This window comes from Ceratotherium simum, chromosome 8 (assembly GCF_057802395.1).
Source record: "Ceratotherium simum simum isolate JZ-2026a chromosome 8, ASM5780239v1, whole genome shotgun sequence".
In the NCBI taxonomy this organism is placed as follows: domain Eukaryota; kingdom Metazoa; phylum Chordata; class Mammalia; order Perissodactyla; family Rhinocerotidae; genus Ceratotherium; species Ceratotherium simum.
The window spans coordinates 78,555,409-78,580,053 of NC_141907.1; the positions used below are offsets into that span (position 1 = coordinate 78,555,409).

General features: G+C 36.1%; 1 protein-coding gene across 8 annotated transcripts in view; it reads left to right on the plus strand.

Moving 5' to 3' along the window:
- The window catches only part of BMPR1B (bone morphogenetic protein receptor type 1B), a 382,986-nt gene that overhangs the window by 271,231 nt on the left and 87,110 nt on the right, over positions 1–24,645 (plus strand). Inside the window, exon 1 of one of the 8 annotated variants that reach the window (XM_004430977.3) lies at positions 2,413–2,512. The exons of 6 other annotated variants lie outside the window; for them this stretch is intronic. In XM_004430977.3, coding sequence (XP_004431034.1) covers positions 2,440–2,512 — 73 coding nt within the window. In that variant the 5' untranslated portion in view covers positions 2,413–2,439. Of the gene's footprint in view, positions 1–2,412; positions 2,513–16,183; positions 16,564–24,645 lie in introns of those variants that run through there. One more of the 8 variants, XM_087434612.1, reaches the window with a different exon arrangement.

The window sequence follows — 24,645 nt, forward strand, 5'->3', positions numbered from 1 at the left end:
AAAGAAATCTGTATTACCAAAAAGTTTGACTAAGTGGAATTCTCTCCTCACACTTCTAATCCGATCTTCACTTCTCCTCACATAGTTGGAAGTTTCCTATATGCCGAAATCCTAATCCTTTTTTTTTAATTCATCAAGCCAGTCAGTTGCTCAAAGGCCTCTAGTTATTTACGTAATATATAGTCTAAACGCTGTAAACTGCATTCAGAGTCGTGCACAATCTGGTTCCACTCTGTCTAGCTTTCTCTCCAACCATTTACTAATAGGAGCTGTCTGCTCCAGTAAGATTCTTCTTCTCATGCCATTGCACAAATGAAATATTCAATCCTACCTTTAATCCTTGCTCTTATAATTTGTTTCCATCTATTGCTGTATAAGTTCAATTCATATTTCAGCCTCCAGCTCTCCCTTCAATTTTTGGCCCAGTCTAATCCATTCCTGACTCTGGTTTTCCATCTTTATTGCATTTGAGGACACTTCATCTTAAAATATCTTACATTTTTTACTTAGTTCTCTGTTATATATATTACTTTCTCTGTGGTATTATAAACTTCTTGAGTGCATTTACTTCAGCTAGGCATAGTACAAAATCAGAAATGGTTGCTGTTATGAGTTGTTTTGAACTGAAGTAGGATTCTAGGGAGAGAGCAACGATTCTCTCTTTATGCTTTGAACCATTTATGGATGCCCATATTGGGGAAAATTGAGCAGTGGGAGCTGTCCCACATTTCAGGCATTCATTCCTCGTCCCAAAGCTCGAGGCTGGGTTCCAAACTGGCAGTGGAACCATGTTGTGATGTGGCTCCGAGCCAGATGTAGAAAGTTTGAACAAGAGTTTCTATTGCTTGATTTTTGTCTACTTTTCCCACATATTACCTCTCTCCTCCTGATCACTCTTACTCATTTTAGTATGTCTCAATCTCCCTTCTTAGCTAAAAGAGATGTGAATAAATGATACTGAAAGACTATTTCATTAACCACTCCCAACTTATGTTTTCTTGACAAGTAAGTTGCATGGCTGCCATGAAATGCAAAATGTTTAGTTTCTTAAGCTTACGATATTCCAAGATTTCCTATATGGTTAAAAATACCGTATTTCTATTAAATTTCATCTCATGAAAGTGTGAATTGAGGGTGAAGGACTGATAATAGTATTTACAAAATCATAAAAAGCAATTGTTGGGCTACCCTAGGCTAGAGAATAGATTTGAATGGCTTCTAGCAGGGTGGTGCTGGGAGGTGCTGGTGTGTGTGTGGTGGGCTAGGGATGTCTCTCAAAAATGAGATGATGGCAGAGATTGTTTTCCAGGAAAATAATTCTTAAAATATCCAGTAAACACATTCTGATATCTTAGATACAACCATTGAAATATGTCTCTGCTCTCATACTCAAGTCCTTTATCATGCAAACTGGTGAGGTTTAATAACTACTTCTGTTTGTATCTTTGTTGACATTGCAGTTTCTACACTTACTGACAACTCATTTAGATTTCTTGCTGTTCTTTTATTATTGACAGTTTCCAGAGTAAAAGAAAACAAATAGACTTTTAAAAAGTTCTCTAGTGTTGAACAAGGTCACTCAGAATATCATGGAAGGTGAAATTTTACAAAATGTTCATAGTTTACATTGAGGCACAAATACAGTTAAAATCTAAAAAATTGAATAACTTACAGTGGTTTTATTTACATAATAAGATTGGTTAGGTTTGCAGTACTCCTTTTTATTACATAGGAAACGTCAAACTATAGTCAGTTAAAATTAATTGAGTAGCTTAACTGAAATATTTTAACTTGAAATATTCATTAAAGATGTCTTTTACATGTGACCCTTTTTCATATCGGTGCACTTGAATCAAAGGCGTTTGCTTCATTATTTAAATGTTGATGTAGTGTGAGAAAACTACCATGACATGACACTTTGATGTGTTGCAATATTTCTATCATTTCATCAGAGAAAAGATTTGATATCTCCTTGTCTTACTACAATTCTGAGCAGTTACAATTCTTAGCAGAGAAAAAACCTTGGCAAAAGAAGTAAGCTATTTCCTGACAGCCAAGTATAGGTGTGTATTGCTTTGAAATCCCTTCATAGCTACCCGAGAGATTTGGGGACTTCGACATGGCCAGTGCAGAGCGAAGCCCCCGCACGTGCAGGCCCTTGTGTGGGCAGCGGGGTCAGGCTCCTTTCTTAAGAAAACAATCCGGCCCGGGGTCCTCACCGCCCTTTGTTGTCCTCCCCACGAGGTGATCAGTTGAAGTCTCGCTGGTGACAGAACCAGTTTGTAACAGGCTTGTCTTTCACGGTCCTGTCTCAGGCTTGCTGGCAGGCTCGCTGGAAGCTCTGACAAGAGTGGCAGCAGAGGAGTCCCAGTGAAAGAAGGAAAGGCGAGAAACAGGAGGCTTAAACAGGCAGGTCACATTTACTGCTCTCCTGCTGCAATGGGTTGGCTGGGAGAACTAAACTGGCAGCTTCACTTTTCCGTGCTCATTCTTCTGTCTGTGCACACGAGGGGTAAGATCAGTGCCTGGCAGTACAGCGCTGACAAGGGGTGCCGTTCATGTCTGGTTTCGTGGCTTTTATCACAGAAGGGAAAGTTCAGGGCAGAAGTTCAGTGGCTAAACATTTCAAACCCCCATCCTCCAACTGCTCTCTGTATTAGGGCAAAACTTTCTAGATAGTGTATATCAGAATAATTTTAAAAGGATTCAAAGTTTCTGTTTTCTCTAGCAATTAGGAATTACATGCAATCCAGTTTGGAACTTTAAGTATGAAGTTGATTGTCAATATACTGTGACAGTTTATATGTGAATAATTTAAGAAAATAACAATTCTAATAAACTTTGTTTTGATCATTTTAATTTGAATACTGTTAGATTTTTATAAGTTAGCTAATTAACTTTGAAGTTCATTACAATTTTTACATGAATGCATTGAGTAAATCTCTAGTTTTATAATGGCAATAATTATAATTTGTGAATATGTCACATGTTTATTCACATTTAAGAACAGGGGCTTGCTTCATGATTATTTGGTCCAGAAGAATTATTCCTGTATAAAGTTGACTAAAGGATAGCAATTTTAAAAATTATTTGAAAATTTTAAATAAAAGAGTAATTATAAAAGTAGGTGAGCTGTTTTCAAGTTAGGAGAAAGAGAACTTAATGAATATGAAATAACTGTCTGTGATAGTGATTTGCAACAAGGGGGTCATGAGGTTGGAAATAAGGAGATAGTGGCTTTATAAAATTAAGCCAGGTGACAAAGAGAATGTATCTGAGATCAAAACACATTTACAGTTCTACCTCATGTACTTGTGAATGCATTTTATAGAACCAGTTTGGCAATACTGTTTATTTGAGAAGTATATACTATCAGTTGGCGTGAACTTTGATTGGCACTTATAAGATTAATGTTTTCATAATCTCAAAGTATTCCATGACACTATTAAAATATTACATTTTGTGACTTGGCTTCATGAAAAAATGCTTTTAATTTCTGGTATAGATAAATATAACTCCAAGGAGTTTTGTGTATTGATATGAAGGAACAATAGGTAGTTCATTTACCTGGGCTGCTAGTTTATTTTCCAAAAATTCTTGTAATCTGGTGCCTCCTAGAAGAGAATAGGAAGGCCTCAGGGAAACTGTTTCTTAACAATGTTCCAGGAAGCTCAAAGCATGATATATGTGAGGTGAAATTCTTATTCCTCTATTCATGCTACTACTATTTGTTGATTGCCTGAAGGTAATTTTTCGTTCTTTGTAGCATTTTCCTTGAAACATATGAATACCTGAATTCATTGTTGAGTTACGTCAATAAAAAGCAAAGAGGCCATATGCTACAGACTGAATCTTTGACTCATAAATGCTAGGCTTAGAATGCACCTTAAAATAATATTGTATAGCAGGAGGAGGTTGAAGCCCAGAGACATTCCTTGCCTTCCTCTAAGTAATATAACCTTTTTAACTCTCTGTCCGGAGTTTGTGTGTGTTTGTGTGTGTGTGTGTGGTGTGTGTTTCTGCTAATTTATTGTATGGTGTAGTGATTAAGAGTATGAACTCTGGACCCAGAATGCCTGGGTTTGAATTTTAGCTTTACCACTTACTTGATGTGTAAACTCAAATTAGGTATCTTATTGGTGCTCAATTTTCTCAACTGTAAAATAGGGGTAATAGTAATACTTACCTTAGGGTTGATTTGGTTACTAAATAAGTAAATACACGTAAAGCACTTAGACTAGTGTCTGCTGCGTAGTATTATACGAAGGTTGCTATTATTAGTATCATTATTAATAATATTAATTTATGCAGGAATAGGAAACAACCAAGCTGGAAAAGTAAATGGAGACAAGATTTTGAAAGAATCTGATAGCTCATCTTAGTGTGATTAACATACTGAATCCCAATTTATATTCCCAGGACTGTCACCAGTGAACTTTTAACTTTTTTTTTTTAAGGAATTTCTCTACCTGTAATCTTTTATAAAAAACAAGCTTCATGGTTTTTACAATTTTGCCCTGATGAAGACCGAATGTGCTATATACAGGGACTATGAGTTTAACCAAGACTAAGGAACTTTGACTATCAAAGTTAAATATTCATTGACTACTTGTAACATGTTATGATCATTAATTCTGCGTGTACTTCGGTGAGAATGATGATCACAAAAATAGGTAAACATGAAGCACAGACAAATCAAGAGGTCATGACTCTTTAGTGAATGACAAAGCCAAGATTAATGTTCTGAGACCTTAAAATCCTTATTTAAATAAAGTAAATGTGTTTCAAAATGACAGCTTGAGACATTTAGAAAGTGTGAGCTTCAGGCTAATAAAAATATTTTGTTAGTTAGGTGGAAACCTAGAAGTTCTATGTGGAAGGAACATATATGATGTTCCAATTCTGCCTGAAATGGTATAAAGCTCTGAGAGTCGCAGGAAGTGGAAGGAAAGGCTTCTCATGTTTGGAGCAGAGTGGCTAGGGTGGCCTGTGTGTAGGGACGTTCATCCACCTACATCTTAGCACTGCTTAAATCTCACCTTAAATGTTTTACTTGAGGAGACCCAGGCTTAGAAAAAAGGAAGCAAGGGTACATCTTGGTAGAAGGTTTGAACTTTGTGTTTTTTATATGGGCACATTGTGATTGCTTCAGAAATGCAGTTTTTTAAAGCTAGGGATCATGAAATGTGGAATTGCCTTCTTCTAAAAGGGAAAATATGACCTGTAACAGTGAAAATCTGTAGTGTTCATTTCTACTTGAAATGTGTTATTTTAAGGATTGAGCTATTTATACTACCAATCCTTTATTTTCAAAACACAGTAGAGAATCACAGGCAATCCTAATGACTATTGTGCAATGTATAAACAGTATCAAAGCATCATTTTGGTCACTACCATTCTTAAGTTCTGCCAAAGGAATTTAGTGAGGTTATAAAGGTGATAGATTGACAGACCTGAAAACCAAAGGACTCGCTGTTTGTTGTTCTAACACGTAGGTGGCAACAATGTGCCCTTCCTGACATGGATGGGCCTCATGTTCTGGCATTTAAAAAGGTGAGATTTTTATTTAGCTTCTTATTAAATGTATATGTGAAAATTTCTACAGTTTTTTCCCCCCATAAAATCATGGTCACAGATTATTATAGCAATCAAATTGAAATAAAAATTGGCAGCCAACTTTTTGTCTTTAGGAGTAATTCTATGTCAATAAAGAGTTACAGGAAAAAATGGTGAGATAGGAAGTAGGAATCAGCTCTTTTTGAATATAGGAAAATCCCCAAAGTCGATGACCAAAAATAGGTCCTAGTCTCCTTGGCCCCTGCAGTTTTATATAACCCAGATTGTACATCCTGCCTCTTCATTGCCAGGTCATATTCCATAGGTTTCCTATGGGAATATTCATGTTTGACCTGGTTGACACTAATTTAAAATTTAAAAAAATCTGTGTTGTTAAATACTTTCAGTAGAATTAAGGCAAATAGAGAATGCAGAAACAGGAGAATAACAAACATGACTGTGAAGGTGTAGTTTCAAAATTAGGATGGCAATGTTAGCAATAGGGCGTCAATTTTTGGTAATATTTTTAAGTGAAAAATGATCCTTGTTACCATATGGCAAAATATAGTGAAAATCTGAACTGTTAGACCAACACAGCTGTTAAATGCATAAATGTGGTTCTGTGTTTAAAATGTTTTCTCCTACAGCTATTATGTGGCACTTCCAACAATTAATCTCAGGCTATTAATGGGCAGTAACTGTAAGTTGTGAGCATCACAGATGTAAGAAATTTGATCTTGGTGGTAATTTACCTGGGAGGAGAGTGGCTGAACTCTAGTTCTCCACTTAAATTCTGCAGAGTAGATTAATAATAGACATTCACATAACTATCGAGTACAAGCTCAAATTATTTGGTTTTACCTTTTTTATGAGAAGTTATGTTCTTTAAATAGTAGTGACAACCATATATGTAAGTCATATCTGTCTATCTATCCAAATATCTTTGCATACATAATTTTAATCTTTAAATTACAACTACATGAAGGCTTCTGGAAGAATAATGGTATTAGAAAGATCAGAGTAATTCAAATTAGCGTTTTTTTTTGCCTTTGTAAGCCAATTGAATCTGAAATAAGATTTACAAATCTTTTTTTGACTTAGAACTGCCAGGAACGAATTTATGAATATTTTTTTCCCTTAACTTTTCAAATACATAACTATTTTTAGAATTCATACAGGACATTGGGCAAATCTTTAAATAACATGAAGTATTGACATTTAGTTATAGGAAAATTATCTTAATCAGCTAAATTATCTATCAAGCTTTCTTATGGTACATTTTAGGTCTAGATGGACTTTTTTGTCTTGATTATTATATCCATCTGTAAAATAGTTACTTTGTCTATCATAATGGATTTTTTTGTGTGGAAATGTTAATATTAAAACATCTAAAGATGATTTCATGACTACGTGCTCAGAATAACCTAATTCTTCTTTCTGGGCCTCACCATTTTCCTTTTACCACTAGAGAAGCTGTGGCTTTTGGATTAACTGATTTCTCTGCTTGGTATCATCTCTACCACACTCCTTTGATAATTAGTTAACTATTCATATAAAATCACATTATTAGTATTGATATTTTGGTCATAAAGAACATTCCCCTCTTCTTTCCTCTGTGGTCTCTTCCCTTTTTTCTGTTTAAAATTCTGTAATTGACACTACTTGCATTTAGGGTAAAATCCAGATTTTTATATGGCCTGCAAGGCGTGGTGTCAGAGAAACCCTGAGGGCCTTTGCAGCTCATCTCACTACTCAGGGATCATCAGCCACATTGGCCTTTTACTGTCTCAAATGACCCAAACCTTTTCTCACCTCAGGTATTTCATATACGCTGTTTCCACAGCTTGGAAAGTTCTTTGCCTATCTACTCTGCTTATCCATTTACTTAAATGTCACTAAGTTTTCCTTAACAGTCCAAATTAAATGAGATCCTCTTGATATAATCCCTCATTGTTTTACTTTTCCTTTGTAGTACGTATCATGATTTATCATTATACATGTCACTTCCTGCTGGAAGCTCAGCTTCCTAGAGGAAAAAGCTCCGTCCGTTTTATTTATTGTTGTATCCCCAGTGCATAGCGCAACGCTTGGCATATAGAGGAGTCTGTATCCCTGGACATAACTCATTATTTTGCACATGACCTAAAATAGTGTCTGCATTCCCTGATATTCCAAGACCTTTTTTGTGTTGCTCTCAAGAGTTAACTGGTAAATATTTTACTGTCTCTTACTTTTAAATTTTTGGAGAGAGAATTTGGTTGGCTGCTGACCCTTATAATAATCAAATGTAACCCACTGGGATGTGAGTCACCCAATACCAAGATGGCCGCCAGACAGTAAAAGACACTCTGGGCAGGGAAGGTTTTTCTAGAAGAGGTTTTGAATTAGGTTGACAATCAAAGACATCTGATAACAGATGTTACTGTCGTGTATAGTAGCAATAGGAACACTTCCAATACTCCTTTGCTATAATGAACTCCTGTTGGCCACTAAGTGACTTATTTATTATGTATATGTTTAGAAAAATTATGAAAAATACTTTAACATTTTTTCCATGAACTTTGGTATCCAGAAATGTTACCACCAAAAGTAATGGTAATGTATTTATGTAGTTTCTACAGAATTATTTTAACAGTAAATGAAGAGGTATGAGATTATTTTTTGCTTTTTAAAATAAAAGATGCTATAGAAATTCAAGATATCAAGATGGTGGCAAAATAATACATGAAACAAGTAGTGTAATCCCTTGGCAGACTTTAGTTCTGTCAGATTGTTACATATAATTTTCATTCCTTTATTAAAATAGTAGTTGTCAACTTTATGTCTCATAAAGAACATCTCATAAATTTTGCATTATGATCCCTAAAAGGGCCACAAGTTTGAGGCTAGCTATATTCATATTTCATTTGATCAGATTCTGGGAATTTAGTGTCTGAAATTATGCTTTTGATTCCTTCTGGAGTCCAGAGGAAAATTCATGTACATATCTGATTCACTTTTTCAAAACCTCATGAGTACATGCAGAAAACTGGCTTTGGTTCATGGTTTTTTACTGCCTGACAGTATCCTGTGGTTCATAACGTCCCAGTATTCATCTTGGTATCTTCACAATTTTAATGGAAGTTTTACATCTAAGGAAATAGTGACTTACATCACTTTTGCATCAATTGTGGAACTTAGTGATGTGGGAACTGCACCGATGTGATATCAGCCAAGTGTGAGACAATTTAATATAACAAGGCATCTTAAAATTTTTCTGGCCATTTCTCTTTTTCTTCAGATATAAGCTGTGCCACGGCCAATAGCATGTATCAGAAAATCAGAGACCAGGTTTGTTTTGCAAACTCTGCATGAAATTATCTTTTTGTTATGTTTGTAGAAATATTCATGATCAAACTATGTCTTTGCTGAAGTGCTTAGCTTTATTTTGGTTTCTCTCTAAAAGAAAACTAAGACAATATTTTTTTCAAATCTGAAAAAAAAATAACTTGCCAGTTGTAATTGTGTATAATTTTAATGATTATGTACTTTTTTATGGGGCTAAATCTCCACTGAATGTTTGTCTTGGTTAGAGTTAATATGCTCAGTGGAGTAATTGTTTTCAAATTCCATTACAAAGTCTTTTTATGTTCCTATATTAAAAAAAAAAAAAGGTTAATGTTGTAAGAGTAATATGCTGTATTTACCCATAAACTCTTAGCTCATTTGAGTGAGGGAATGTGCCGCAGCTCACTGGAAGAATATTTGAGTGGCTCTCTGAGTTTAACTTAGGCTCCGAAATCAGCTGAAGCTATTGAGAACTGTGCAGTGACCTGGAAAACAGCAACAAAAAAGAGTTCTGTCCTGACATGGTAACAGAAGAAGGGTAGATGCCACTTAATTGAGGCTGCTAAACAAATTGCCTTTTTACTTCCACGCTTTCTTGCACATAGCCACACACATATGTTTCTTATATTTGTGTTTTGATAGAATTATTATAGTTTATTGAAATCAGAAACTATCACTAAATATTTCCTACTTAATTTCCTATGCCCTGAATGAAAACCTCTTCAAATTGGGGGATGGGTCTAAAGGAAACGGACCCTCATGCTAAATCATGTGATTTCATGGACATATGACAGTCTTTCAATGGACATTTCTGCAGATTGTTTTTGGCCTGGATTTTATGAATATACACTAAACAGTTTATGCATAATATGTATTTTAGTAGTTATTATGAATATTATTAATCTAGCCTACTTAACCTCTTACAGTGAAAAATATAGTTTTCTGTCTTTTTTTTGTTAAACAGACGTAATGACAAACATCTTGCAAATTAGATTTTCATATATTTCATCTCCTTCTTATGCTCAATTTAATCTATCAAAGCCACACATTGTAGAAGACATCTGGTATTGAGCTTAAACAGCTGGGTTTCATTTGTAAAGGTTTTGAGCAAATTTCTCTGCTCGCCAACAATAATAGAGCAGTTGGCCAATGTGTTTTCTTTGTGGCAGCTTGGTGCAGTGTGGCAGAGGAGACTTGAATTGAGGATCAGGTGATTTTCCGCCTCTTTCTGGCTTGGTTGGTGGGACCTGAGGGTTTTATGCAGATGTTGCAGTGAGCACTGGCTGAGGCCTTGCTGCAATGGCTGTTGACTAGGAATCTACTGGTAAGCAGTGTGCTATCAGCATTCATCCATCTGCACTTCTCCTCACAGCATGGTTCAGTCTGTTACCTACATCAGAATCACTGTAGGTCATCTTTAAGATGCAGTTCCCTGTACTCCATCCCAAATCTTCTAAACCAAGTATTTGGGAGCTGAGCCCAGAAAGCTGCAATTGATTAAGCTACCCCAAGGGATTTGGTACACACTGGATTAGAGTTAATAAATTTCAGTGTTCTTTACCTACAGACAGAATCTCTAACCCCCCTTTTCTGACCAAGCCAAGAACCTATTTTATTAATGTGTATTTAAAAGGAATTGTCAGAATTTGTTTCAAAAGTAGCTTACCCACATATCCAGTTTAGATGTTCTTTCATAAAATATTACATTAGTATGATCTATTGTTTAATAAAACAATTGTGCTAGGACTATTAAAATATTGCCTCTAAAGATGAAGAAGCGATAGTAAGTCTTAATTTGCTTGGAACAATCCAAGTATGAACTGAAGGATTTCTGGAAGAGTGAAATAGATATGAGACTCCCAAATTTCCTATAGGCTCGGCGCTGTGAACCCCCCTCAGAGAGCACTGCATTGTTTTTGGGTTGCTCCTGCGCCTACCTCCATCTCCAGTTATGTTTTGCATGTTGTTCCCAATGAAAGTAGTCTGTCTCTGTGGCGATATAGGTCCTTTTGGGTACTGTTCTGGAAATAAGCCAAGTCATAACTCTCTTCGTTGCTTCTGCTGGAAAAGTTCTCTGCCAGACTTCTTAGTCCCCTCATTTAGTATTCTTGTTTTGCTGGTTTTGAGTCCAGAATTGAGTTTTCCAGACAAACACTTGGGAGTTCCAGGGCAGTGTGGAGACATACCCAGGGACTATGTGGTTGATGGGAGGGTTGCCTCTTTGGAAGTTAATAGGTGGTGACTGTCTGTTGTTAAAATGTCATTAACTGGAAATGTACTTTTTACCTTATCTTGCTTTGGAAATTAGCACTCAAGATAGTCACTTTAGAGAGCTCCTGCATTACCTCAGGGGCCTGATTTAAAATAAACACACACATGCACACACACACACACACACACACCACTTAATGTAGGCAGGTGACCCCCCAGAAAATATAACATTAAAAGAGGATAAGGGAAGGGGCAATCTAAATGCTTGGAATTGTCTCATTCCGTGATCCACATCATGCCTAGGCTACATCTGCAGCTTTTTAAAGTTTTTGGAGGAAGCTCAGCAATGCAGCTGTCTCTAATGTACTGTGAACCTTGAAAAGGAATTTCCTTTCAAGTAAGAACGGAAGTAGTTTGTGTGTGGGATGATGGAGCTGAAGGTTTCCTTTAACAGAAAATAAAGTGCCATTATATAAACAAACGTTTACACGACCTAAAGTAAACCCAGGAGAAATATACGCTACAGGCACCTACACTCCTATGTGAAAAAGACCTAGTTAATTTTAATGATCTGCTTGTGTTTTCTCGTTTTTACTAGTGAGGAAAATGAGGCACACAGTTGTTAGGTGACTTATCTAAAGTCTCACTCTTACTTCTAGAGCCAGAACCAGAACTTGGGATGTCAGAGTTTTAGTTCTTATTCTTTTAGGAATGACATTTAAATCTGACTTTAGGATTGCCATTTAGGCTAAATGTTTAGGAAGTCCAAACAAAGTCTTTGCCACATGAACATTTTATTTAAGAGAGAGATTACAAAGACATATACCACCATCACCATGAATAAATATTCCAGTGTATGAATAAAGCTCAGAGTTGATAACTTCTGCTTTGATTTTCCTATATATTATAATGCATAGTAAGTTTGTAAAAAGTGCTCTACATTCAACCACATTTAGGCTGTCGTAATTTAGTGCTCATGACAATGAAGCTTTACACGGTTTGTTGTGAGCCACAATACCTCACCATCTGAGGTGAGAAGAAGACAAAGTTAGGAGCACATTTGAGTTATTTTCTAGGAAAAAAACTTGCATCTGGCAGTGAAGAATGGAGCATCCTTCCCTTTTTTTTCTTCCTGAGATTTCCTGCAAATGTTAAGCTAAAGAGGTTACTTGTAAAGTATCCTGAGTAGTTCTGACTGCACACAGGACATGTGACCTGCAGCTTTACACTGAGTGTGTGCTGACACCTCTCCAGGTTTGTTTCCTGATGCTGACATTACACGGTCATTGTTCCTGTCCATTGTAGGGATCACTCCTACTGGGATCCTTTAGATTTACATATTGGATTTTATGGTTTGGGGCAGTTGCTGTAGAATGTTTTAGAATAACTGATGAACTGTCTTTAGCAGGTAAAATGTCTGTAGTGTTTATCCTAATTTTTCTACCTCTCCATCAACTATTTCTTTAGTGACTGTGAATCCAGACCATGGTTTTGCGAACTGAATGAGAATACGTGGTTTTTTGTTCTGTGGCTTTGTTTTGATTCTTATATTTGCCACTTAAGGGGTTTGAAAAATCTTTTGAGGATTTCATATCACCTATTTTTGCTTACAAGATACTTGAGCAAAGTTAACCCCTAGAAGTTCTATAATGTTTTACTTCTTAGTCTAGATTCTTTGTTTATTATTCCTGTGGCTTTCATTACCTTATTATCTATAAAATAAAATAAAAAGGGTCTGGGGTAAAAAAGAAAGCAGCATTCTTATAGTTACATTAAATACTAATCATCTAATAGATAACTAATGTATAATGTATTTCATTTGTGATTTTATAATTCACAAATCCAAGGATATAGATGGCAGCTTTGTTATTTTTTAATTTGTGAATGTCTGCATTTGTAGATGTTAAGCACAGAGCAACATGGGGATACTTGTTCTTCTAGATATAAAAACTTACTCTGGTTTTACAGTTTAGTAGCTATAGTAATTAAAATAATGTGTTACGGCCATGGGCAGACATAGACTGATGGAACATAATAGAGAGTCCTATACGTGAGAAAAAAATATATGTCAGAGGGGATACTGTCTATCAGTGGAGAAAGGTGCACCATATGAAAACCTCATCTCATACCATGTATAAAAATCAGCTCTAAGTACATTAGAAAGCTAAATGTAAAATGCACAAATTGGAAATGTTTTGAAGAAAATAATAAGAGCTAATGTTCTAAGTATTCTTCTAAACACTTCACATATATTAACCCATTTGAGTTCCACAGAACATGAGATAGGACTTTTTGTTATCCTCATCCTGTAAATGAGGAAATAGATTCTGAGAGGTTAAATAATTTGTTTCAGATTAGAAAGTTAATACATGGTAGAGTCTAGATTCAAATCAAGACAGCCTGGTTCTTGTGTCCATTCCGTTAGCAGCTATACAATACAGTGTCTCTTAGAGGAGACTATTTATATAACTTGAAGTTAAAAAAAGATGCAAAAACACAAAAGATAAAATATATTAGAATTTCTTAACAGTAAAATTAATAATAGTTCAACAAAGCAAATCATAAGCAAAAGGACGGCTTACACACTTGGAAAGGATGTTGTAAGACGTAACTCAGAAATATTATCGTTTGTAAAGAATGTCTTCAAAAATGAGAAAAATACAAAAAATTAAAAGTGGCAGGCCATTCACAGAGAAGAAAATGGAAATATAGGAAAAGAAGCTAAATAAATAGAGAAATGCAAGTTAAAATAATATGAGCTACCAAGTTGTGGTTAACAGATTGGCAAAATAATTAACAGTCTGAGATTGTCAAGGTTTGGCAAGGATGTGGACAAATGGGAACCCTTAACTGATGTTGGCTGAAACAACATAAGTTGTTTACTTCAACCTATTGAAGAGTGTTACATCATTTATAGATTTAGATAGTAATTATGTAAAAGTATTCAGAAGGTTAAGCAGTAGTTTCTTAGATATGACACCAAAAGCACAAGCAATGATAAAAAATAAATAATAAAGTTGATTTTATCAATTAAGAAAAAAAACTTTTGTACTTCAAAGTACATCATCAAGAAAGAGAAAAAAGAGCCCACGGAATGGGAGAATACATTTGCAAATCATATATCTCATAATGCACCTGAATCCAGATCATATAAAGAACTCTTATAAAGCAATAATAAAAAGATAACCCCATTTTAAAAATAGGTAAGGATCTGGACAGACATTTCTCCAAAGAATATATGCAGATGGCCAATAATCACATGAAAAGATACTCAACATCATTAGCTATCAGTGAAATTCAAGTCAAAACCACAATGAGATACTACTTCACCTACTAGGATGGCTGTAATCAAAAAGATAATAACAAGGGTTAGTGAGCATGTGGAGAAATTGGAACCCTCATGCACTACTTGTGGGAATGTAAAATGGTGCAAACACTTTAGAAAACAGTCTGGCAGTTCCCCAAAATGTTAAACATTTAGTTACCATATGAGCCAGAAATTTCACTCCTAGGTATATACCCAAGAGATATGAGAACCTAATGTCCACAAAAAACTTGTATACAAATGTTTATAGTAGCATCATTCATTATAGCCAAAAAGTGAAAACAACCCAAATATCCATCACTTGATGATTGGATAAACAAAATGTATACTTATATAATAGAATATTATTCGGGAATAAAAAGGAATGAAATACTGATACATGCTGTAACATGAATAAACTTTGAAAACGTTATGCTAACTGAACGAAGGTAGATGCAAAGACCACATGTTGTATTATTCAGTTTATATGAAAAGTTCAGAATAGATAAAACTATACAGACAGAAAGCAGATTAGTAGCTGGGGTGGGGGCCGGGGGCAAGAATGGGGAGTGACTGCTGATGGGTATGGTGCTTGTTTCGGGAGTGATGAAAATGTTCTAAAATTAGATTGTGATATGGTTACACAACTCTGTGCATACACAAAAAAGCATTGCATTGAACATGTTAAATGGGTGAATATCATGGGATTTGAATTATATTTCTGTAAAGATCCTACAAATATTCATAGGAGTGGTAAATAGTAAATTTAGGATAGTGGAGAACAAGGGAAGAGGTGGGGCTGGTACTCATTTGGCTTTATTCTATAATATTTTATTCCTTAATGATAAAAAATCTGTTAAGATGTTACAAAAATGAGTTATGACAACCCAATATTCTCTAACTTTTTTTGGTATATTTGTAGAATTTTTTTAATAAAAGAGATAACCAGAAACAAAATTAAGTACATACCCACCCACCTCTTTCAGCTAGAAAGCATTAGGGGTTTGCCTTTTCCCCTAATAATTGGAGACTTTGATTCCAGAAGAGATTCTCTCTAAATGAAATATTGAATTAGGGCTCCTACGTTGACTGTTGTTTGCTTTTTCTGATATCAATTATAATATTTTATGTCTGAAATCAGAGTTTTAGTGAGCCAGTTTTATCATTTTATTAGTTGGTTTTTGACAAAAATTCTTTGTGATTAAAAGTTACCATTAAGTTCTGGTTAAAATCAGATAATTTTGCCTTTGCTAAAAACTTAGCAAAGTAGCTCACCTGCAACTCTGCTTGCTCAATTAAGGGGAAAAGAGCTCTTTGGACAGCTGCTGTTCCTAATTCTGAGTCTGGGTCTAGTGGGAATCCGTTAATTTGCATGTGAACCTTTATCATGAACTCTCCCTACACAGATTAAAAGATTCTCTTGGGGACAGAGAGTGTACCTGTAGGCCAGGAGGCTCATTCCTGAATCCAACGTGCCCATTGCTTCTCTTTGTTCAAGTAGCAGAAATGCCTTTCCTGTCTTGGGGTAGAATGTTGGGAAATTGCCCGTACTGACAAGCCCTTCTCAGATAGGAGGAGCTCATAGTCATAACAAAAACATTTTTTTCCCAGAATATTGTTTCATGTTTCTCCCACTCAGGGCCATGGCTGTCATTAGGGCGGGAAAATGACCTCAGGGCCTTGAGATTTGTACATCAGAGTGTTAATAACAAGTGATGCTGAAGCTGATTTGGGGTGAGTTGCACTATAGTTGTGGCAGCATTCAAATACAGTTGAAATACAGTTGCCCTGTAGAGTTCAGGTTAAGTAAAAGTTCTTTCTTTTAACTCTAGAGCCTGTAAACATAAGAGCGATTGGAATAGTTTAAACAAAATCAAAGGATGAAAAAATGTGCGGAGCCAGAAGTTTATGTGGGGGAGTAGAAATTGGCGCACAAAGGCTGGATTGTGACTAGATGTTGGTTTTCAAATTGTGGTCCCTGCATCAGCATTACATGGGAACTTGCTGGAAATAGAAATTCTTGGGTCCCAACCCAGATATACTGAATCAAAACCTCAGGGAATGGGTCCAGATATCTGTGTTTTAACAAGCCCTCCAGGTGGTACTGATCTGTGGCTAAAGTTTGAGAACCACTGGACTAAATTATGTTGCCTTTTCAATGCCAGGTGAGTAAGCTTGAACTTTCTCTCACAGGCAATGGAAATTTGTGGAAGATTTGTGAGCAGAGTTATGGAATGTTTGGTGTTTTAGTTAGATAGTGGAGCCTTCTGCCTTATTTTTCTAGCAAAGGACTTTTAGTTTTGGGAAGTATAAAAATGCCACACTATCTAGCAATCTGATTTGATCCATACATTTCAGAAGGGTATATTAGTTTGTAGTTTCTTATAATTAAATGTGAGAGTTGTTTAACGATATAATAGAACTTTTGAAGTTTCAAGCTTGTGATTTTTATTCACTATAAATTATAGAATGATGCTTTCTTTTGTATGCCATTTTATTCCCCAAACTTAAAACATTTGCAGATTTAATAGGGCCTAGGTGTACTCTTAAATCCTGAAGATATTATCCAAATAATTTTAGAAAATGGCTGAGTTCATTTTCTAGGTCACTTTTCTGTGTAATGTTTTCCCAAGTATGTTTTGTATTTTAAATGATTTCATTTTTTTCTCTTAATCTTGTAATGTATCAGTAACATGTGATGTGTTGGCATCTTCTGGAATAACACATTTGTTCCAAGTGAAAAGGACTAGGTTCAGAAAATGTAGTCAGCCAAGAAATTTACCAACAGAAACCTATATTGAATCTAAAACTAATGTGCTCACATTTTCCATCAGAATTAAAATGGAATGAAGCCAAGAACACACTATGAGAAGGTTGCTGGTCTCTGCCCTGCATGAATGCATCAACTAAATATGTCATTTAGTCCTGTAGATAATAGACAACATGTTGAAAAGATCTTTGAAACCTGTAAGTCTGAGATGGGACTGACTGCACAAAATCTGATTATATTACCCCCTCCTTAAGAAGAATCATTTAAGATTTAAGAATCACTAGAATGATTTTATGTTACTTCCCGATGGTCTTATTTTTAAGTTTAAACAGAAAGTTGGTATTAAAATGCAATAGGCATTTTTACTCTTTAACGATCTAATCCTATAAAATATCCTAGAGCATATTAGACTTAGATCTTGTCCAAGAGTTAACTAACTGTTTGGGAAAAGGCAGCAGCCTTTTCTGATGGGAATCAGAAGAACTGAATTTCAATTGTTGTCCTGCTACTAAATACTTATGTGACTTGGGATGTAACCTTTAATGTCTCAGAGGATGAAGCTATATATTAAAATATTGAAATAGTTCATATGGAAAGTTGGTTTGGGGCATAGACATTGTATCTTTAAAATAAACATATAATGACTTGGAGAAACCATTCATTAATTCCTTCATTTATCATATTTTTATTATACACCTAATATCGTCCAATGTTGTAGTATGGATGGGAGGCAGACAAATATAAAGAATACTTTGGGAACGGATAGGTATGTATCTGACTTAAAAGGAGGTATCAACTGAGTTGGCAACTAAAGGCTGATAAGGAGTTATCTGGGCAAAGAAAGGAAGTAAACGAGTTCCGGATAGAGGGGCCAACGTAAGCAAAATCCCAGAGAGATCTGAGAGAGCGTGGTACAGCCAGAGGACTGCAGAGTTGGAGGTGAGGGGTAGTGAGTGGCTAATTTGAGGTTGTAAGCAGGGGACAGAAAATGAAGGTGTGTGTGGACCCAGGCTAGGAAGCACATACTTTTTCCAATGAGTTGCATAGATCCATGACTGGCTTTTAAGGAGGAAGTAACGTAATCATATTTCCCACTGCCTTCTCTTTCAGTTAATGGCAGTTCCATCCTTGTAGTTAGTTAGAACAAAACCCTCGGTATTATCCTTAGCTCTTCTTTATCACTCACGTAGTACATATAGTCCATTAGAAAATTATTTCAGCACTATCTATACTGGTCACCCATGTGCACCACTGCAGAATCCTCTTGGAACTACTCCTCACTGCTATCACAGCTGCAGCAACCAGTTCCATGAAGACATTGCGCTGCTTTGTGAAGATGGAATTGGATACTTTCTTACCTTTCAGCCTCCTGCCCTGCAACCTCCTTGATGTAGCACTTGGGACTGTGGCAGGAACTAGTCTGTACTCATGCACAGCTTGCAAGGAAGAGGCAGATAACTGCCCTTACTTCTGTCTGGAACACTCTTCTACTTCATAGCTCACTCTTTTTACCTTTCCTTTCTCAAATATGACTTCTACAGTGAGAAAATTCTGACTATCCTCTTTAAAATAACAACCACTCCCATCCCCCTTCCCTGTTTTATTTCTCTCAATAGCGCTTAGCATAATTAATATGCTTTCGTGTTGATTTTCATTGCTATCTCTTTTCCTCCAGTAACTGTAAGCTTTGTCAGGGCAGGGAATTGTGTCTCTCTCTTTCCACTGCTACATCCTGGGTCTAGAACAGAGCCTGGTACCTGGTAGGTGCCCAATAAATAATTGTTGAGTTAAGCAAGTGAAGGAATGCTTATTTTAGAACATGTAATTCTGGGTGTAGTGTAAAGATGGTTAAAGGGAAGTAGGGCCAGAAGGCAGAGGTTAGGAGCCTGTTGTAGGCAACCAGGTAAGAAGTAATGGGGACCACATTTAGCACCTTTTAACAGCATCAGTGGAGAATTGAGGAAGGATTACAGAAAAATTTAGAAGACTGAAGTGATTGTGTTGTTGATGGTTTGGGTATAATGGATATGAGGAGGCAGACATCGAGGAATGCTCTCAGGTTTCTGGCTCTGGCAGCTGGGTGGATGATGATTATGCCCTTCAGAGAGACTGAAGAAGGAGCAGAATTAGAAAGGAAAGGGATAGGGTGGAGCGGCTTCGGGAAGAAGGAAGAAGAACTTCAGATTTAAATATGTTGAGCTTGATGTATTAGCAAGACCTCTTAGCATGAAATGAAAGAGCCCCAGTAGTTGGTTGAATGTACAGGACTAGAGCTCCGGAAGGGGCACCCGGGGGCTGACTTAGTGCCTAGTAACGGAGTTGCGCCTTGAGGTAGGCTGATGACCTTACAAAAATCAAACGAGGTAAAACCATATATTACTCTGTGTTCCTATACGAGCATAGGAGTTCTTAACTGTTATCAGCATTTGTTTCCTAGACTATTAAAAAAAAAAGAAATAGAAACCTTGACAAAGAGAAAAGAAAAAAAAAACTATCTCCTTGATTAATTTTCGTTGGTACATTTTGAAAGAGTGAAAAAGGCATTTATCTTAGGATGAAGTGTCTAAGTACCTCTAGAGTACAAAGAATTTACCTTTAGCTTGTTCTGGCTAGCCTCAAACTCTATATTTTACTTCCACAGCCATCTTCTTTTATTGAAAACATGTTGAAGTAGTTTCTTTTTCCTTTAGTCACCGGAAACGAGTAAGTTCTTTAGTAAGACATCCCCAGAATGCATGTAATGAAAAATGTCTAAATGTTTCAAGTAAGATTTCTGATATATATATATATATCTGTTAAGTAGTATAAATTTTAAGTGGTTGTGTTATTCACTAACATATTTTTCATGTATGTTGAAGCTTAGATTTTTGCCGATAGCTTTCATACCTCTGGTGATTTTTGTTACCTTATTTAGTAGAGAAGAGTTGAGCATCTTGAACTGGTCTTCAACTTAGAAATTTATTAAACATTTTGATTTCTCAAGGGGGCAACGCTGTTGGAAAAGATTGCTATTTACAGATCTGTGCCAAATAGAGGATAGAGGTGGGAAAGATATTACCTAAGGAAATTTATAGAAATGAAAACAAAATCACTCTGTCTGAGCTGTGATCATCTCATAGTTGGTGGTGCACTTTAGCATTGGGTGAAATCTTTGACTTGTTATTTGAATTTAATCCTTGCTGTTTAATCTCATGGTGACACTTTGCATTACACTAATAAGGTGTTAGTGATCTCATACTCTTAGCTTGTGTTGGATACTCAATAGGGCACAGAAGCACTGGGGGCTACACTGCCTGAACTGGTATCTATAGAGCATGAATCCTGAATACATACACAGTATTTAAGCTATATTGTTGACAGTAAACTATAATTCTTTATTAGGTGGAAGAAATTCTGATAACCACAATTCAAGGGCCCATGATAGTTGAGATTTAATTAAAAGAACCTTTTATATTTACTTAAAAGAAGCCTGGATATTTAAGGAAACTTTGAAAACTAAGAATAACTGTAGTAGAGCTCTCCATAGAAACAGAACCAGTAGGATATATTTATATTGTATATATATTATTATAATATATATAAACACATAATCATTACAAGGAACTGGCTCACGTGATAATGGAGGCTGACGAGTGCCAAGCTCTGCAGTCTCCCAGCTGGAGACCCCGTGGAGCGAACGGTGTGCTTCCAGCCTGAAAGCAGGGGGCTTGAGGCCCAGGAAGACCTGATGTTTCAGTCTGAGTCCAAAGTCAGGAAGAAACCCAGTGTTCCAGCTTGAAGGCTGTCAGGCAGGAGGAATTACTCTTATGTGTGCGAGAGTCAGCCTTTTTGTCCTAGTCAGGCCTTGAACCGATTGGATGAGGCCGCTCACCTTAGGGAGGTCAATCTGCTTGACTCAGACTATCAATTTAAATGTTAAACTCATCCAGAAACACCCGCATAGAAACACCAGAATGTTTCCCGAAATGTCTGGGTACCTGAGACCCAGTCAGTCAGGTGGGCATATAAAATTAACCATCACAATAACCTCTTTTAAATCTGTTCACATTCATTCAATCAATAAACATTTTACGCATAGCTCTGGGTTCAACAGAGGGTCAGACAGTTTGAGTATTCTAAAGTAGAAGTAGAAGACAGGTGTCAGATAACCTTTAATAAAGATCAAAATCAAGTTTTATAAAATAAAGAAAAAATATAGGTTTTTCGTGGTTGCATTCTTCATTCACCAATACGTTCTTCATGTATGTTGAAGGTAACTACATGGGGCTAAAATTGAGTTTCTTACTTTGAACGTCAAATTATTAAATGGACATTAAGAAAACCATATACTTCCTTTTTCTCTTTTCTTCCTTTTTTTTGTTTATATCACAATACATATTCACCTGGAAGGTGGTAGCATTATCATGAAGTAATGAATCAATAAAAACTTAGTCTGTTTAAAAAAAAATCATTACTATATCTAGTGGATACCACAAAAATAATTTCTTCAGCATTTTGTGCCCTGAGTTGCATTATTCTATTCTTGCATCACATTTGTGGCCCACTATTTTATGACATGTGTTTCTGAATTCAGGTGGTGTAAAATGTCTCTGTGTTTACTGGACATGGTAGGTAAACAAAGTTTTGATTTTATTTTTTACTTGAAAAAGCATGAACGTCCTTATAAACATAGCATAATTATTTAGCCACAAGGCATAGCTTATTAAATAGTCATTACAGACGTGCCCCCTCTCTCTGTCCCACCCCTACCCAGTCCCATCCAGACTTTAGCAAGTGAGAAATAGAAAGCAATTAAGGAAATGACTTTAAGACTTTGATAAGTGTATTTGGATTATTCAGACATTTTAGAGCCAAATAAAAAACAAAAATTATCTGATTAATCTTTTTTTAATTTAAAAATTTAAAAAGATTTCAGTGATTTAAGAGTTCTGAATTTGACTCGTATTGGAAATTATAGAAGTAGGGACTCCATTAAATAAATATACTCATTTTCTCAATTTAATATGTCTCTTATTTCCTTCAAATTTGACTGATATATCTCTTATTTCTATTTGCATGATAATAACAAGGTAGCTACTTTCACAATTTAGAGACTTTATGGAGGTACCTTTATAGATACCTGTATTTTTATCTCTCTTGACTGGGGAAAACAAAAGTGCTAAGAGCCAAGGGGGAAAAAATCATTTCTGTACATCTGGAAATAGCAAAGGTATTTTTTTTTTTTTTTTTTTTTTTTACTTTTTGGTCTCACTTTTTGTTTTTTTAAAAAATTTTTTGTTTATTGCAGTAACATTGGTTTATAACATTGTATAAATTTCAGGTGTACATGATTATACTTCTATTTCTGCATAGATTACATCGTGTTCACCACCCAAATACTAATTACAACCCATCACCACACACATGTGCCAAATTATCCCTTTCGCCCTCCTCCCTCCCCCCTTCCCCTCTGGTAACCACCAATCCAATCTCTGTCTCTATGTGTTTGTTTGTTGTTGTTATTATCTACTACTTAATGAAGGAAATCATACAGTATTTGACCTTCTCCCTCTGACTCATTTCACTTTGCATAGTACCCTCAATGTCCATCCATGTTGTCACAAATGGCTGGATTTCATCGTTTCTTATGGCTCAGTAGTATTCCATTGTGTATATATACCACATCTTCTTTATCCATTCGTCCCTTGATGGGCCCTTAGGTTGCTTCCAAGTCTTGGCTATTGTGAATAACGCTGCAATGAACACAGGGGTGCATGTACCTTTACAAATTGGTGTTTTCACGTTCTTTGGATAAATACCCAGCAGTGGAATAGCTGGATCGTATGGTAGTTCTATCCTTGATTTTTTGAGGAATCTCCATACTGTTTTCCATAGTGGCTGCACCAGTTTGCACTCCCACCAGCAGTGTATGAGTTCCCTTCTCGCCACATCCTCTCCAACATATGTTTCCTGTCTTGTTAATTATAGCCATTCTGATGGGCGTGAGGTGATATCTCGTTGTAGTTTTGATTTGCATTTCCCTGATAGTTAATGATTTTGAACATCTTTTCATGTGTTAGCAAAGGTATTTTTATCTCTTTTACAGGTGACTGTTTCAGCCTGGTTCAGTAAATCAGCTGTGGTGGGCTTTGGAGAGATTTGTTCTCAGTGAGTTAATACTTGACTTGCTGGGCCGTTTGCATTTGCTAGGCTGACCTTGGAACATCGGCATTGCTATGATATCTGGTGGGCATCTCCCCGCTTTGGGCAACTAGGAAACATTGGCGGCTGTAGCTTCTTTAGGAGAAGTCTGTCTGTGTGATAACATTTCCTGACTGCTGTGGAGGATTGATGTGAAATGCAACACTTTGGTAATTGCTACCTTTGAAGACTCAAATCCATTGTGAAAACCTTTTTTTTATGAACAAGGCTTGTGGCACTTTCATAATAGCTGGGCCTGCCCTGTTGATGTAGATCAAAATCATTCCTCCCAGCATCATAACCATTGTACTGTTCACTGGTGCAGAAGGCATTGCAAAGAGTGGGTGGCATGTTTTGGATCATTCAGAATTGGATGAGTGATAGAAATGAAAATATCACCAACAGAGGTGATACTGTGAGAACTTATGAAGGCAGAAATAGAAGTATTTTCACACTAAGAATTTTCTTAAATGTTCTAATGATATGAACCATTCGGATAACATCTAATATAAAACTGAATGTTTACAATTCCGCTTAGTCTTTCTTCATGCCTACTCCACTTTGAGTCTTAACTGTTTTTCTCTTTTAGCTTTTAGGGAGAGGAAACACAACTTCTCTTAATGTTTAATGAATATTTATGAAGTTCTTTGACAATTAAGGACTCATTAAAATTCACTTGCAAAGAAAAGAGAGAAACACACTTTTAAGACCAAAGCAGAATATGGTGGCAAGTAGAAACTCACACCTTTTACCTTGTTGTGAATTGTCAAGTCAGAAACACTCTGCAAATGAACTAAGATTCTTTTGAAAATGATTATATGTGATAGTTTGAATATTGTAGACATATCTGATTATTAAATGGTGACCTTGACTTTGCATTGATTATTGTCTTGATAAGTGTTTTTTTTCTGAAGATACTTGGAAATCCTGCCTCTTTATGGCATATCGTTATGGGTAGGAGATCTGGCTTTGGAGTCAGACTTTCTGTATTTAAATTTCAGGTTCAACTCTTGGTAGCTTTGTAACCTTGAGCAAGTTCTCAGTGTCTTGGTTTGTGTATTGTATATGGGGGACTCATAAGCTTTTTGGAAGAAGCAACTGAGTTAATACACAAAAAACACTCAGACTGGTGCCTGACACACTGGTTTTCTCTGCCTTGAGAAATATTTCTTTCAAGTTACACTTGTTTGGCTCTTGTTAGGGCCCTTTGGAAAGGTCTTTCTTTTCCCCTGGCTGAGGTGGTGCAAAGGAGTAGTAGTGAATCCTTACTTCTGATGGGTAACATTTTAGCTTCCTT